The following is a 17,491-nucleotide window of genomic DNA, read 5'->3' as shown; positions in this document are numbered from 1 at the left end:
TTTGTTCTTTGCCTGGGAGTGCAGATTGTTTTATTTAATGTACCCATAATCCATAGAATTTATACATATTTGACTTTCCTTGATAACTGCAGCCCTGCTATTTTTGGTGTGCTTTTCTCACCTTACTTGTTCTAGCAGCATGCACCTTATAGACCTTTTTATATGCTAAATGCATACAGTTGTTGCACAAGCTTTGCTACTAGCTGCAGACAATGAGAAGGAGGTGAATTGTGTTGATGTTCACAGTCACATGCAGGGCTTGCGTTTTGTTTAATTCTTATTTACTAACACTTGTTTTGCTTTTTTTCTTTCTTTTGTAGCAGTAACAGGAAAACAGCCTCTATCTCCAGGTACTGCATATTTGATCTTTTTGTAGCTTGCTATTGTGGGATACAACTCGAGAACAGAGCAGCGAATGCCCCTCAAAGAAGGCCTTCCAGCCAATGGGGTCAACCGATTCTCATGACATCATGTTTATTCTCCTTGGACATGCTAGCATGACATCGCAGGGAGTGCCAGACGGAAGGCAGTTAACCATGGTTTAATCAGATTAACCGCGGTGTCGTGAAAATTAGCCAATGCCACTGGCTGGAGGGCCTTCTGCTGCTTCATTCTTGAGTTGTATCCGACTATATTCTCGGCATTACTTTGATTTTGGCCTCCGAGTGTAATGTTGCATATCACCTTTGCTTATTCTTTTGCTTTAACATTAAATACTGCAAATTCAGTAAAATACATAATGCAGGGCAGGGCATAATGTAATGCACATTTCTCTTTTACAGAATCCTTAAAAAATGCATCACTTACTCACTGTGCACCCACATAGTCAGCTTTTCAAGAAGTGTGTAACAATAGGTGTGCTCTGAGCAGCCTTCCAAGTGGGTTGATTTGTCTAAACCAGATTTATGCCGCAATCGGTCAAACAGTTCCAAAGTCTCTTGTGCTTTTCCATTAGGGTTTTTTTTTTGTCATTTTTATATAAATATGCATTCCATCATGCTGGTGCTTAACAAAATATACATCATAAAGTGTTGTATGTTTATGTAGGCCCAGAGGCCCATATTAGAAAGCATGGAGAAAACTCATAAGGAGAGAACTGTTGGACCTATGGCTGCAAACTTTTCTGTGCACATTCACGAGGCCACCAAGCCTTTAAATATGTATTTCGACTAACGCTGACAGGCCGAGGTTTTGCTCTGGTCTGCCGAGTATATAATGCTAAATGAGAGAAAAGGCATTAATTGAAAGCTAATTATGTTTTAATGTTGTTGCACTGTAATTGGCTAAATCAGTAAAATGCCACTGCCATATGTTTATTTTCAAGTATGCATAACAAAACTGATAAAGGAGATGGCAAGTGGGATTAGTACAGTAGAACCTCGCTGTAGAAAACTCGAATATAGTAGAGTGAAACTGCAGTCCCATTTCGCCTTGCATAGATGACTGTACTTTCTTTTTCGTTTATAGTAAAAATTTTAAAACAATATGCAGCTTTGAGGACCCCATTATGCAGAAAGTCTGGCGTCATCGGCGTTGGCCATGCGTTGGCCATGCGTTGGCCATGAGCGAAAAAGCCATTGCTTTAAAATCCTGGATTGGTCAGCTGGCGTGGCAACTTGGCGCAACTGATTGCTGTAGTAGCGCTGGCATGTGGCGGCCGCCAAAACCAAGACTTGCACCATCCCCGGTGGCAACGCAGTAGAAGACAAGAAAGAGCCGCTGCTCGGCACCATCCATGTTCGCGCTGAGCGTGCCCAGTGACCTTGACTGAATGGATCAGTTTCCTCTCCTGGCAGCATGAACATAGAAATAAGGCGGTGCACGTAGCTGAGAAAGGAAAGCCAGTAAAAGTGCAGTGAGGTGTAGGGTAGGGAAGAAAAGGGGCGAACGTTCACAGCACGGCAGCGCGAAGTACAGGGAAGCGGTGGCACTGCGTGGGTAGCTTTGCGACACTTGACTGTGTCACGCTCGTTTCTCAACTGTTGCGTCTTAAGGGGGGAAGAGGGTCTTAGAAAAAAAATTTTATTAATGAAGTCACTATTATGAAATATTCAGGGAACATGTATTTTTGCGTGCTGGTTCCAAATATGAAATTTAATTTAATGTACAACAATTTCTTGAGCACTTATTCAATATGTTATGTAACTTTTTGTGGAGAGCTTTCAAGAAATCCTGCTGCAGGGAACTTGCTAGAATGCATGCCATTGGTTTCTCTTGACATTAAGCTATGCAATAAAGCTTAAATTACCATCCTGCCTGTCATAGAAATTGAGTTATAGAATTTTGAAGTTGTCACTTCAGAAACAGGAAGACAAATTTTTCTTCCCGTTTTTGAAGTATGAAGATCAAGACCCTGTAACTCAACTTCTGGGATAGGCAGGATAATAATTTTACCCTTATTGCATAGCTTGTTGTCAAGACAAGTGGACGGCATACATTCTAGCAAGTTCCCTGCAGCAAAATTTCGTTAAAGCTCTCCACAAAAAGTTACATAACATATTGCATCAAGTCCACAAGGACTTGTACGTTAAATTAAATTCCATATTTGGAATCAGCACGCAAAAATACATGTTCTCTGAAGATTTCATAATTGTGACTTCATTAATACAATTTTTTTTTCTAAGACCAGCTTCCCCCCTTAAATGATGCTAAGGCTGCCAAAGACAACGCCATCTTCACACAAAGCTTTGGTTTTCATGTGGAATCAAACTCATTATATTCATAGCCGCTTTGTATTCGTGCAAATGCAGTATTTCCACAAGATGTAAAAGAAAACATGATAGCATAAAATGTGATAACAGAGAATAATTATCACATAAAGAGACTATAAGAGCAGGATGAAAGGTATTTCTGAGTGTCTTTTATAAATCAACACTTCGTGTTTAGCTAGCAGCCCGAGCGCATCCTCAGATCCATGCCACCACCAACTGATATAGTAAAGACCCTCCCTGACATAGTAAAGATTTTTGCTGGTCCAAGTTACTTTAGAGTGGTTCTGCTGTAGTTGCATATGCTGAGTAAACTTGCAGCTTTGCAGTAGTGAGTCCAAGGCAGCAATACTAAGCTTGTGTATTTACCCCTGCCGTGAACTAGATGCAGTGCCAGGAGCTTGCTGTGCATTGAGAGTTAGCTCTCACTGCATGCATGGGCAGTGTAGTACAACAGTGAAATTGAGCTGGTGGTCAGTGCATGTGCAGCCTTTTCATCTTGTGTTGTGTGTGTCATGCTGATGCAGATTTTGAAGAGAAGTTCAGTAGGCTAATGAATATCAGCGAAGAAAAGGGCTGGTATAATGCATGCGGCGAAATAAAAAGTAACAAGTTGACTTTAATTTTTTTTAAATGGCCTTAACTACAACTATGTGCTTTCATTGCTGTGCTGCACATTTATGCATAGCTCAAGCTGCACAAGTTCATTGGCATTTAATCGGAGAAGTAGTCATAAATTAGCACTTGGGGGAGTTTACATTGTACATGTTCTTAAACTTGCTTGGAACGGTGTTATGACACTTCAGTTGCTTTTGGAATATAAATGCACACATTAAGATAAACAGAGGCCTTACTTTGTCATGGCTGTGCCGTCATGGTCGTATCGACTCGTAGACATGTTGAGAACAGAGAAAATGATCAGGTAAGAAATTGATTCTTTGTGTCTAGTTTATAATGGTTGTCCAGATGGATCATATTACCCAAGTCAAAGATCGGACATGTTAGAGCTGGATAATGTGAATTTAAAACTTTTTCACAACACTGCATGTGGATTTGAAAGCAGTGAGGAAGTGCATTTCAGCACTTTACTGTTCTTGTATGTTGCAGCCAGGCCGTCCAAAGTGATCACGTAAGCATGTGGAAGTCTTGCAAGGGCACGAATTTCATATTTGCATCTATATCTGGACATAGAGGCATTGCTGTATTGTATGTTAAATGGCTGTAATGTGCCTTTTATAAGGTTATGTTTAGTACACCATTCTCACCATGTCCATGTTCTTTTCACGTCTGGGCAGCCTTCCATCTTCCATTTCTCGTCATCAATTTGGTACTCTTTGTACAAATGCTGTATTCATTTGCTCAAAACAACTCTAATCTCGGAATCATTAGCTCTGGTTTGAGGTTTTTATAGCATGAACGATGTTACAGTGCATATTCAGAATTCAAAAAGAGGTCACAGAGCCAAAGACTTAAGGAGAGACCTGTCATAAGTATTAACTAGAAACATACAAGTGAAAAAACAGCAATCTCGGCATGAAAATAATGGAAGAAATTGACACCGATTAGTAAGCAAAACAAATTGGCAATAAAGTATCTAAAATTGAGTGCGAAGAAGAAAACACAAATTATTTTTAAACAGGTGTAGTGAACTGGATTCTGTAACGTAAATTGGAAACCTATTCCAAACTGAAGTTGTGCAAAAACTAGTGGTCTGTTTTCCATTACAAATAACAGGTAATCAAAGTGCTGGTTACAACTGCTTCATGGTAGCTTTACTGTCTTTGTCACAGGGTCGTGGTGTGCTGTTGCTGATACAGTGTCACATATTGACTGTTTGTGCCCTTTCTTCTCTTTGTTTTTTACCTCAGCCTTCCAGGTGTACCTGGAAAGCCACAGAGCACACAGTTAACCCGTGCGCTCGTGCCTTCAGTGTTTGTGAAGCAAAACTCAGTGGTGTCGCCACACAAACCACATGGGAAAAAGAGCCGTGACAGCACAGGTCTCACGTTGAGGCGCAACTCAGCTGCATCTTTAAGTTCACAACATGAAGAGAAGTCACAGTCCCAGTGGTACGATCTGCCATTGACGACTGAAAAAGGTTCAGAGGCACCCATTATTGAACTGAATGAACAGGTAATCTCATGCTCACAATGTTGATCTTGATTTATGCCCTTAGTTGTCTACTGAAAATGGCAGGTGACTAAATTTTGAATCAACATACATGGCACTGTTTTGGGGATAAATTGCATCGTCATAATAAATGTTAATGCTGTCTTTAGTAATTAGGCAGCCAACAAGTGTACCACTTGAGTTTTATGGAAACGGCTCATAGCAACATGACTAAACCGTGGACTGTTTCACTATGAGATCATTCTATGAAATCATTGACCTGTTAAACTTTTCGCTGCCACATTTCACCTTTGGGAGGTAATGAATGCTATCGGCTGGTGACAGATTTTACATGGATAACATACAGCAATAAGGATTGTTTGGACTCTGAAGTGCTGCGCTCTAATGTGTTGAGCAAGATGAATGATGAATACGTCACTTAGTACAAACTTGCTTTTTAAGAATATTATTTAGTTCACTTGTGGACATTGCCCAGTGGCTACAAGATAAGGGAAAACAAGGCTAGTAACTTTCTGACTTACGCCTCTGTCACATACAGCCCATCAGTGACCAGCAGGTAATATCTTTGTGTGAATATGTCACCTGTGTTAAAGGGATAAAAATTTTTATGTAGTAGAAAATATTTGTGGAAGCATTGTCAAGTTTCATGTAATACTTGTTGGTGTGATTAACAAAGAATGCCTTAGATTTACAATAATTGATGAATTAAATATGTGAATAGAGTTAAAACGTGATGAAATAGAGGCTTGCAAGAAACAGTACTGTTATACTTGTGTTTGCACGCATATTGTAGTGGTAGTATGAATTCTGATATGTACTTCAAAATAACAAAGGAACTAAGAAAAGAAAGGAGTAGCCATGTGAGTTGGTATACCAGGTTATTTTCAAAGGCTTTCAGTCATATATTATGCTCTTGCGGTCAAGAAATGGTTTGTTTGTGATCTTGGTGGGAGTGACGACTAACAACCCTAATTTTCTGCGGCGGAAAATATTAAATTCCCTAGAATTTAGAAAAAACAATTTGCAATATTCTGCCGGAAACCTCTTAAAACATACGGCCTTTTGCACATCAGTGGCTGCCATTCCGCTTCTTCTTGCTTCGCTGCTTCACTGCACTTTTCTGTGCCTGTTAGCTCTTTTCTTCCCTTCCCTACTCTTTACGGCTCTTTCGCTGCCTTCTCTTCTTTCACAACTGCCCGCGCCACCTTGTCTTCATATTTATAGCAACCCTTTCTCGCTAGTGCATGTCGCGCACTTCGACTTGATGACAGGGTAGTTGAGAAGTTGGCCTCACAGCTTACAAGCCTGGTGGGTGAGCTCGTTGTGGTTATCGCAAAGAACAGCAAAAAATATTCTTAAATTCATGCTATATTCGTAGCTTCATTCCATATTGTCACCGACAAACGTAGCAGGACGCGGGAAGCACAGCCGTTTACTGGGGCGAGGCTTGCCGATCAGCCGCGCTCATTCGAGACAAAGAAGACGTTCGGCCATGCGCTGGGAGACAGGTTCGGCTACCAGGTGGCGCCGGCAGAATGTCAGCAGTGTGGCAATATATATAATGCAAGGTGCTTTTCAAAGCAGATTATTCAAGGAAATAACTCTCTTTATATGCGTACAAATATACTTTCGAGAGGCGCCACTATCATGGTTTGTCCCATCCTTGTTACAAGCACGAGTGCACTGCTTTGCGTGGTAGTTTGCTTGAACAGATGAGGGAGCAAACATGTCAAGGCATGAGCAGAGTTTCGTTCTTTAACAGATTTTATGTTTCTTCAGAATTCGGACGATTAAATTAAACACATTGCCATCATTCTATCATTCCTACTCATTTCCAAACACAGTATCATTAAAAAAAGAGAGAATGTGGCTGCTGACATCCAGTTCCACAAAAGATGCTAAAGTCTGCTATTTTTCACGGCATCGCGGGAAACTAGGGGTCTTGACGGTGACATTGTCAGTAGTTGGATGCTGATTTCTTGAGATAATTAAAAACTTGAATACATCCGCGCTGTTGTTAGGACTGAAGCTAATAGCATTACCACATCCCGCTCTAAGCAACCAGCAAACAAAATGTATGTGCACAGTCTGTTGCAGGGCCCTTTAATTTATTGCCTTAAAATAGCGCCGACATTTTAATAAAGTTATTCCTATCCTATCCTACCTGGAGACTTCAGTGTACAGAAGTGCTGCAGTGCAAGATAACGATGAAATCTGTTAGGAACAATCAAGAGGCAACACAGGCATTTGGAACTAAATCTTGAGATCCATGTCTTTATCCAGATTGTAGTAGTGCCTTACTGTCCCGTGGTAATTTTGCAATGAACTCAGTGCTGTACAGTAACTTGTTCACCTGTCGTGATTAGTATGTAACATTCTGGTCATTGTCTGCTCTAAAGAAAGGCTTCACTTGTGCAGTAGAAATTTAATTCTCTATGCATGGCCGTGCATAAGGAGATGTTCCAGAGATGATTGAATGAGTACCATACTGCCTTACATTGCAAAGCAACAAAAATGATTTTATTTCTTATTGTGCTCACCAGCTGACTCCCCACCGCCCCTTGAGGTCTGAGGCTGAAAAGAGGCACAGCAGGCCATCTAGTGGCCAGTTCAAACTGCCCCCTTCAACACCACCATCTCAAGGTAATGGAAGGATTTTTTTTTTTCTTATTAGAGGTGTTTGCCATTAGGCATAATGAGAAAGGGAGAGGGGATATGGAAGAAAGTTAGACGAAGGAGTGTAGACAAGCCTCGCTTAAAAAGTGGCAAAAGTTCTCGATGAAGCGATTATCAAGTGACCACTTGCGATAGTCGCCTTCAAAGTCCCATGAAGGATTTGGAACAGCAGGCTCTTTGCAAGGCATCACTTTCTTGAGGTCACCATCGTGTATGCAGCATACGCAGCGTTTTGTTAGTTTAGTGACATGGACTTGTTTCATATTGTCTTACCAGTAAAAAACTTTCACCTATGAATTTCATGGCAGACAGAACCTGCCACTACAGGAGATGCCGCCATCATTTATTATACCTGTGTTTGTGTGGTATGGAAAGGTGATTAATTAGCCAAGAAACTCGCAAATAAATGAACAGATTTGTCTTATGTGGTGTGACAATTCAATTTGCAACATCAGTGACAGTTTATTGACATGCAACATCATTGGGCCAGTCACAAGAGAGCAGCACTAGCACTTCTTTTTCTTCATTTTTGTTGTTTTTATGCCTTGCACCATATTCTTCAAGCATCGCTACAAAAACCCTACAGGAAATTCTGGTGTCTCTCTCAGCTTGTGTGCATTGGCTCTTGACATGTCGCTTTTGTGGTGTGTTGCTTACATGGGGAAGGAAAGTGACTCATAATTGATGTTAACGACACCTTGCAAGCCTTATGCACAAAATTTAATACCACACACAAATTTTGAACCATGATTACTTTTTTGTTACTGAAGGGCTCTTATAAGGGCTTTTTTTTTTTATATAAATTAAAGCATTCACAACTTTACTGTCAGTCTTATAAGCCGATACACACACGAAGCACATCACCACCTCTGTCAAACAGAATTACAGATGATATCGTTCACGCTTAGTGCACTTACTGTGAACTCAAAAACTGCTGTTTTTGGCATCAAAATTCAGTATTGCATCAACTAGTACCCTCATTTGCTGGAGTGTTTATTTTGATTCATATCTATAATGAAATGACCACCGTGTAGATATGCTTTGGGATGCGTGTATTTATGCATGTACAGTGCTTGCATCTCTCTCTCATGAAGTCACTAGGTAAAATGTGGCATGTCACAGTCACAGGAACTGTTCAGGTTACAAGTATCTGGTACGAATAGGTTAGACAGATTGAAATTTAAAGCTTCTAGATGCTTTAATATGTATTCCTCCCTACTGCAAGATATTGTCACCGGCGAAAATACAGAGAACAAAGCTGTTCACTCGGGCGAGGTTTGCCAACACCGCCGCGCTCGTTCTGGACAAAGAAGACGTTCGGCCACGCGCTCGGGAACACAGTTCGACCTCCAGGTGGCGCCGGCAGAAAGTCAGCAGCGTGGCATTGCCCCTCCCATCTAAGAGGCATCGACTCAATGCCGCACGCGAGGGGAAGAAAAAAAAATAAGGCGAAAGGTAATGGCGGGGTTGGGTCCGGGGCTAACGGGAATAAAACTGCTTCATTCGCGCCACGTGGACGACCTCGGATGTCGGGTGTCGAGAGGACCAAGCAGTTCCTTGAGGGAGCACCTCGTAGGTCACCGCGCTGAGGCGGCGTAACACCTGGTACGGACCAAAGTAACGGCGAAGAAGCTTCTCGGAGCGCCCTCGCAAACGGATTGGGCTCCACACCCAGACTTGGTCACCGGGTGTGTAAATCACCTCCCTGCGGCGGAGGTTGTAACGCTGGGCGTCGCGTTGTTGTTGGCACCGGATTCGCTGTCGAGCAACTTGGCGAGCAACTTCGGCGTCACGGACAAATTGGTCGGCATCCACGACAGAAGAGGGAGTAGGATCCGGAAGAAGCATGGCGTCCAGCATGGTCAAGGCTTCGCGACCGTGCACCAAATGGAAAGGAGTGAAGCGCGTCGTTTCGTGAAGCGCAGTGTTGTACGCGAACGTTATGTAAGGAAGTATCCGGTCCCAGTTCGCGTGGTCATCGTCGACATACATAGAAAGCATATCGGCAATTGTCTTGTTAAGCCGCTCAGTGAGTCCGTTGGTTTGCGGATGGTACGCTGTTGTCTTTCGATGACTGGTGCCACTGAGTCGAAGTACCTCGTTCGTAAGTGCCGACGTAAACGGGGTTCCCCTGTCAGTTAATACGACCGTTGGAGCTCCGTGACGAAGCACAATGTTATGGCGACTTCGGCGGCGGTACCACGGGGAAGAGCCTTGGTCTCACAGTAGCGGCTGAGATAGTCAGTGGCAACAGCAATGTACCGGTTACCCATGGAAGACGCCGGAAACGGACCGAGTAAGTCCATGCCGACCTGTTGAAATGGGAGGCGCGGGGGATCGATAGGCTGTAGGAGCCCGGCTGGTTTAGTCGGTGACGTCTTCCGGCGCTGACATTCTCGGCAGGTTCGGACGTAACGGCGGACAACCGCAGCAAGCTTGGGCCAGTAGTACTTGGTGCGTATGCGCGCCAACGTGCGGGAAAACCCGAGATGGCCCGAAGAAAGGTCGTCGTGGCACGCGCGCAGAACTTCGTCACGAAGCGCAGCTGGCACTGCAAGCAGATAGACAGTGTCCGTTGGGCCATAGTTCTTTTTGTAGAGTACCCCATCGCGCAAGCAAAACGATGACAGTCCGCGCTTGAAGAGCCGAGGTGGAGATGGGGCGATTCCTTCAAGGTATTCTATGAGGGGCAGCAGGTCAGAATCGGCCCTTTGTTGTTGGGCAAGGGTGGACGTGGTGAGAGCACCAAGAAAAGCGGAATCGTCGTCGGACTCGTCAGTGGGGCACAGGATTGGGGCGCGGGATAGACAGTCAGCATCGCTGTGTTTCTGGCCAGACTTGTGCACGATGGTGACATCAAATTCTTGTAACCGAAGACTCCATCGAGCAAGCCGCCCCGAGGGATCCTTCAGGTTCGCCAACCAACAGAGTGAATGGTGGTCGCTCACGACCCGAAACGGGCGGCCATACAAGTACGGACGAAATTTCGTAACGGGCCACAGCACAGCTAGACATTCCTTTTCTGTTGTGGAATAATTGACTTCTGAACGGGACAAAGTGCGACTGGCGTAAGCAATCACGCGTTCTAGACCATCCTGCCGCTGAACAAGGACCGCGCCGAGGCCAACGTTACTAGCATCAGTGTGCAGTTCAGTGTCGGCCTCTTCGTCGAAGTGGCCAAGCACAGGCGTACACTGCAGACGGGACTTGAGTTCTGTGAAGGCGCTGTCCTGGTCTTGGCCCCAGATGAAGGGTTCAGAATCCTTCGTCAGGCGGGTCAAAGGCTCTGCTAGCCGGGAGAAATTGGGAACAAACCGGCGATAGTACGCGCAGAGGCCCAAGAAACGACGCAGGCTCCGTTTGTCTGTTGGCCTAGGGAAGGCAGCTACGGCGGCCGTCTTTTCGGGATCTGGACTAACACCTCGTGCGCTGACAATGTGACCAAGAAACTTCAGCTCTTGAAATGCAAAGTGACATTTCTCTGGCTTGAGAGAGAGACCAGCGGAACGTATGGCCTCGAAAACAGCACGCAAGCGTTTCAGGTGCTCATCAAACGTGTCAGAGAAGATCACGACATCGTCAAGATATACGAGGCATGTCTGCCACTTCAGACCGGACAGCACGGTGTCCATCATTCGTTGGAACGTGGCAGGGGCCGAGCACAAGCCAAAGGGGAGTACCTTAAACTCGTATAAACCGTCTGGCGTAATAAAGGCGGTCTTCTCTCGGTCGCGTTCGTCGACCTCTATTTGCCAATACCCACTGCGGAGGTCAAGGGATGAAAAGAAGGTGGCATGGCGCAGGCGGTCTAGGGAATCATCAATGCGGGGCAGAGGGTACACATCTTTTTTCGTGACGGTATTCAGGCGCCTGTAATCGACGCAGAACCTGAGGGTGCCATCTTTCTTCGTGACGAGAACAACAGGCGATGCCCAGGGGCTCGTGGAAGGTTGGATGACGTCGTCCTGGAGCATCTGTGTAACTTGGCGGCGGATGGCATCGCGTTCTTTGGAAGACACGCGATAAGGGCGCTGGCAAATTGGTATTTGGTCGTCAGCAACGACAATTCGATGCTTGGTAAGCGGCGTCTGTCGGATCTTGGAAGTTTCCGCAAAATAGTCGCGGAAGGAATAGATTATGCTTTGCACGCAGTTTTTCTGACTGGCCGAGAGGTGCGGGTTCACGTCAGTCGGAATGGCTGTAGCCGTCGCGTCGGCGAGGTCTGACGTGGTGGATAAAGAGCACTGCCTCGTACACTCTCCAAGCTCGTCAAAATAAGCGACGACTTCTGACTTCGTCAAATGTTGCGGTTCACGAGTAAAGTTCGTGACTAAGATTTCGGTACGACCTTTGGCAAGGTCTACTAGGCCTCGGGCGACACAAACTTGCCGAGCGAGTAGCAGGGACATGTTCGCTTCAGCAATGCCAAGAGCGCCGGTGCTGTCAGTACACTCGACTGTGACGAACTTGCTGGCTCGCGGAGGGATTGTTATGTGGTCGTCACATATGCGCAACATTACTTTACAGGGCTCGGTGGTTGTGTTAACGGCTCGCTGGGCGGAAAAAGATACCATGAGTTTCTGAAGGTTTATGATCGCACCATACTCGTGAAGGAAATCCATGCCCAGTATGAGGTCCTTTGAACAGTCAGCTAACACGGCAAAGGAGCCGGTGAAAGTAAGACCACGGATTTGGATGCGGCAAGTGCAGACGCTGATTGGTGTCACGACATGGCCACCGGCAGTGCGGATCACGGGTCCACACCAAGGCGTCAGAACCTTACGGAGTGTCATGGCTAGCTCCCTGCTCATCACAGAAAAATCAGCGCCGGTATCGACGAGTGCGGTCAGTTCATAACTGTCGACGGTTACTAAAATTTCAGCGGAAACTAATCGTTCGCAGCACGTCGGTGAGGTCGTCGGATCGGGTCGTTGACGCTCGGGCCGTCACGTCCAATCGTCGGGTGGAGGCTGTTGACTTCGTGCAGCGGCGGCGGCCCTACCCCCGGAGGACGCCGTCTTCAGTTTTCCCGCCGAGGGGACGTGCCTCTGAACTGACCGGAGGTTGAGGGCCGACTGGGCGTAGCAAAGCGCCTCGGGGATGGCGATCGCGACTGTCGCCGCTGTGAGGTCGGGGGCGGCACTTGAGAGTTCAGGTACTCCTCTATGTCCCGCGGTCTTTCACCATAGCGCGGTCGAGGCGCGTCCGGTGGGAATCCTCTCAGACCCATCCGCCGGTACGGGCAATTCCGCAGAACATGGCCGGGCTCCCCGCAGTGGTAGCAGAGCGGACGATCGTTGGACGTTCGCCACACGTACGCTTTGCGGAATGGAGGGCACGGGTCCTGCTGCTGCTCGATGGGACGCACGTAACGATGGGGTGGTGGTTGTTCGGCAACGGGGTGAAACGCTTGCGGCGCCGAGGCAGGTCGGCACAGGGCATCGCTGTAGGACATTACGTGCGGCTCCGAAAGGGGTGCTGGGGGTGGCTGCACCGCTCGCCGGATTTCGTCACGGAGAACATCGCCTGTCGAAGGTACGCTTTCTGACGGAGCACTCAAGTGGAGGTGTCGCAGTTCTTCGCGGACAATGCTCCGCACAAGCGCTCGCAGCGCCTCATCCCCGGGGCCTGGCAAGGACGTGCAGTACTGAGCGGCCGCTACATTTGCCTGATGGCCGTATTGGGCACTCCGTTCCTGCAAGGAACGTTCTATGGTCGTCGCTTCCTTGGCAAAGGCGGCGACAGTTCTCGGAGGGTCGCGCATGAGGCCAGCGAACAGCTGCTCCTTTACCCCACGCATAAGGTGCCTCACCTTTGTAGCTTCGGGCATGGCTGGGTCGGCCCGATTGAAGAGGCGGGTCATGTCCTCAATAAACATGGCCACGCTCTCGTTGGACTGCTGTGACCTGGAGCGAAGGGCAAGTTCGGCATTCTCCTTTCGCTCGCTCGAACTGAACGTGGCGAGCACCTCGCGGCGAAAAGCTGCCCAGTTAGAGAAGGACGCCTCGTGGTTCTCGAACCACGTTTTCGCCGAGTCTTGCAGTGCGAAGTACACGTTCAGCAGCTTTCGCTCGTCGTCCCATTGGTTGAACGCGGCCACACGGTCAAAACCGGCCAACCAATCTTCTACATCCTCGAACCGGTCGCCGTGGAAGGATGGTGGCGACCGAGGTGCAAGAAAGACGAACGGCGGGGCACTGCCGAAGGACTGACCTGTCTGGCTGCCAGTGGCGGAAGTCATGGCCCGAGCAGGAATCGTGAGTGGCTCAAATTCGGGTTGCAGGCCTCGCAGGCGACGGCTCGCTTTGTGGACAGGTGTGGCGTCTGCTCGTCGGGGAGAAGCGTCAGGGCTATCGTCCCGGTCAGCGTACATGGGATGATACCCAGCACGGCTCCACCAAAAATGTCACCGGCGAAAATACAGAGAACAAAGCTGTTCACTCGGGCGAGGTTTGCCAACACCGCCGCGCTCGTTCTGGACAAAGAAGACGTTCGGCCACGCGCTCAGGAACACAGTTCGACCTCCAGGTGGCGCCGGCAGAAAGTCAGCAGCGTGGCAATATTTACTTCCACTCGCTAGCATAGTTTTTAAACCTCACTTACCATAAACATCTTATACTCCTGTCACACGGGCACCGCAAAGGCAATCAGGTCCTTATATCCAAAGGCTTAAGGAGTACACCTACACAGCACAAATGTTGCTCCTTTGCCGCGAAGGGCCTTGGAGGCAAAGGCGCCCGTCCGAGACCTTTGGAGCTAAAAGGCGCGGCCTTCCAGAATCTGCAATCGCAGTGTCGTCCAACGTCAAAAAGTAAAAGCAATGAAAAAAAAACAGATGCAGCTAAATTGACTGAAAACTTTCTTTAAAAAATACAAAAGCTGTGTCTGGCTTTGCTTTTTGTACGGCTGTTTATATTTTATGCCCATATTTCAAGACAGTAAAAGTGTTGCAGCAATACCGAGTGCCCCTGGTGGCCAAGGCAATACACAAAACCTGCTTCTGCTGATGAGAGTAGCTTTTGCAGCTCTTTTTAAGGAAGCAATTATGATAAAAAAAAAACTTGTGTGAACTCAGCGAATGAACAGAATTTTTTTTAAACACTTTAACAAAGACTTTAATTTTAAAACACTCACTTCAGCCGCCTCTTGCGCAGCATCGGGTGCAAAGCCTGAACGACAGTTTCACCTTTGGGCTGCACTGTGTAGCTGCGTCGCTGCTCCTTTAAGCTATCACTCCTTTTATAAAAAAAGGTGCCTTTGCTGGAAAGGCCTGCATGCCTTATGCTGATTACATTTAAGGAGAAGTATAATGCTTGTATTGTTCATGGCAGTTTGTGAAATTACCTTTCTAATGATGGTAACGACACTGCAGTTGGTATATATGCCCTATTTTGTGAGTGCTTTGGGAAATTCACAGTTTTTAGTGCTTCCAGTGGGCTTACCCTTGGGATGTTGACTTGTTAAAAAAAAAACACGAATTTCTGCTTCTTTAGGACAGTTATGAGCTAATTATGCTTGCAAATTATTGAGTGCTTAAGGAACTCAAAACTGTCATAAAAGTGATAAAATGAATTTTGGCTGAATATTTTAATTTCTTGCACTACATCTCCCCTCAATTTGCTGAAAACTAAGGATTGTTGCCGACTTTGGACACTTAAGTACCCACCTTTGTACACAGCAATGCAGGGAAACAAAGAAGGCAATCTAGCATTTGTGGCCTCCCATTTCTGTACAGACTGCTCGACATTTAGGATTAACCATTTTCCAGCTTATGTTCGGTACACTTTTTGATCATTCAAGCACTTAGTGAATGATGGTCGAGTTGTGAAATGCTTGCCCATGCACTGTGTGGATTGACTGTCTGTCTGGCTGTTTGTGATGTGCATTCTGCAGCAGGGAGTGGAGGAGCAACTACACCAAGCTTGGCTACTGCTATGAGCTTCCCCATGTTTCCAGCCAGCTCCATTGGGCCGGCTTGCTCGCCAGAACCTCCGCAGGAGGTTGACAGGCCACCGCCTCTTCCTCAGAAGCAGGCTTACGCTGATTACACCAATGTGACAGAAGATACTCCAGTGTTACCAGCACGCAAGCCTTCCTTGAGCATTCCTGGCATGACCAAAAATCGAGTGAGCGGAACATGTTGATTTCATTATTCTACTGAATCTCAAACCCTTGTATCCAGGCAGAGAGCAAATGGTATAAGCAAGTGCAGATGTATTTTCTTGCTGCGCTTGCAGGTACACACTGGTGACACAGTAGGTACAAGCTTTCCCCTAGCCTGCTGCTCAGCTTCTCTAGGGCTGAAATGCTTGGTAGATGGGTCTTTGACCCCACATTGAGCAGACGAAAAGACCTTGTGCCATGGTGTTCTTTGGCCAAAGCTTCCCTTGCGATAAAAATTCATCATAATTATCATGATCATTCTTGCTGCTCCTGCAAGTGCTGTGATCTGTCCTGATGGCGACACAACGAACATAAAAACTCATATTAAAACTTTTTGTTTCAGCCACAGCCTCCTCTACCTGCCAAGGAGGGTAGTAAGGAGGGAACACCAGTATTGCCGAAGAAACCCGAAAGGCCACCTACGAACCGAAATTTAAGCTTCCCCCAGGACGTCACAAAAAAGATGACACGAACCGCATCTGAGGCCACAGAAGGTTGACTTCTCTTTGCAGAGGGAGGTGGGCTCAGTATGCTCCTCTTGTGATGTGCTAATTTCAGAGAACTCACTGCATTTTTTGACAAGCATCATTGTTGGCGTACTGTGTGAACCAGATATTTTAAAGGTTTGTGTGTGATGGCAAGACTACATTACTAGGCATCCTTGTGAAGTCCAGAAGCTTAATTTTTATTTAGGCAGGCTTGATGTTAGTTACTTACTATTACGGTGAATTTTGTTCGTAAGGTTGCTGCTACGTTACATTTATATAAATAATTGCATGGCACAAATGACAGTGTTCATAGAACCAGCTCTGTGTATGCATACCAGCTTTGATCTCTAAATGTGCCAATGCTTGAACAATCCTGCTGTGTTTGAGTACGCTGTAGAAACTTAACCACTGCTTTACAATTGTGTCCTTGTATTGTGTGCATGCATCATTGTGCCTGTCATGGCTGCATATTTGCTCAAGGTCATGCTTTGCTCTGCTATATATAGTGTAGTCATACATAATACCTGTGCATATATCATTTTAAGCATCCTTGATTTTACACATGAAATGGGCATATTTTATTATGTTCTACTGTTGATTGGTATTATTTTACTGGTACCATCTTGCCAATCTTGCTTGCCTTAATGTTTTTAGTGGTTACTGCAGAGTACAACTGTAACTGTAGCTCATGTATATATTTGCAGACACAGAGCTTACCACTGTAAATGTGGAGATATGTAGGTACACTATTCAGAACCTAAAAGTGGATACATGTTTTCTTATGAGCAAAGATTTAGACGTATGCAGCCTTATGGTTTGCATTCCAATTGTTTTTATATGTTTATACCTGTGAACTAAAAAGAACCTTATATATAATGTATGCAGATCATTTTGTCTGTAGAGCATACCAATGCCGTATTGTCTGTTGTGCACGTTTTTAACTGTCACATTGCACTTCTGTGCAAGCCTCTTAAAGCTTTATTTGTGCATAAATTTTACATGTAATCCAGGCTTGCAGTTTGTACAGGAGGAGCCTGCTCGACATTGTCTTGTCATTGTGCATTCCTGTATCATGTGCTCCTGCAGATGCAATACGAGTATTAAACCTGCATTATGAATAATGTTGTGTGCTATGGCTTAAACTATACAGTAGACTCCCATTAAAGGGGCTCGAAAACACCATTTGAGAAGAGTGCATTAACTTGCTCAATCACTTCATTCTCTCATCATGAACACCTGAGCCAAATAATACACTTCTACACACAGCAGAGAACCCACACGCACACGTGAAAGTTGGCGAGTCCTTTCCAGTGACTTTCTCATGCT

At 45.9% G+C, this 17,491-nt stretch overlaps 1 protein-coding gene across 1 annotated transcript in view; it reads left to right on the top strand.

Annotated features, from left to right (window-relative positions):
- The window catches only part of mbc (dedicator of cytokinesis protein myoblast city), a 105,022-nt gene extending 87,736 nt beyond the window's left edge, over positions 1-17,286 (top strand). The window contains exons 39-43 of the mRNA XM_077645997.1: positions 321-350; positions 4,577-4,841; positions 7,382-7,481; positions 15,408-15,640; positions 16,021-17,286. Coding sequence (XP_077502123.1) covers positions 321-350; positions 4,577-4,841; positions 7,382-7,481; positions 15,408-15,640; positions 16,021-16,176 — 784 coding nt within the window. The 3' untranslated portion in view covers positions 16,177-17,286. The remainder of the gene's footprint in view (positions 1-320; positions 351-4,576; positions 4,842-7,381; positions 7,482-15,407; positions 15,641-16,020) is intronic.
- The last annotated feature ends 205 nt before the right edge of the window (positions 17,287-17,491 follow it).

This window comes from Amblyomma americanum, chromosome 1, assembly GCF_052857255.1.
Source record: "Amblyomma americanum isolate KBUSLIRL-KWMA chromosome 1, ASM5285725v1, whole genome shotgun sequence".
Classification (NCBI taxonomy): Eukaryota; Metazoa; Arthropoda; class Arachnida; order Ixodida; family Ixodidae; genus Amblyomma; species Amblyomma americanum.
The sequence above is the reverse complement of the archived record's forward strand: the minus strand, read 5'-3'. Positions and strand labels throughout refer to the sequence as shown.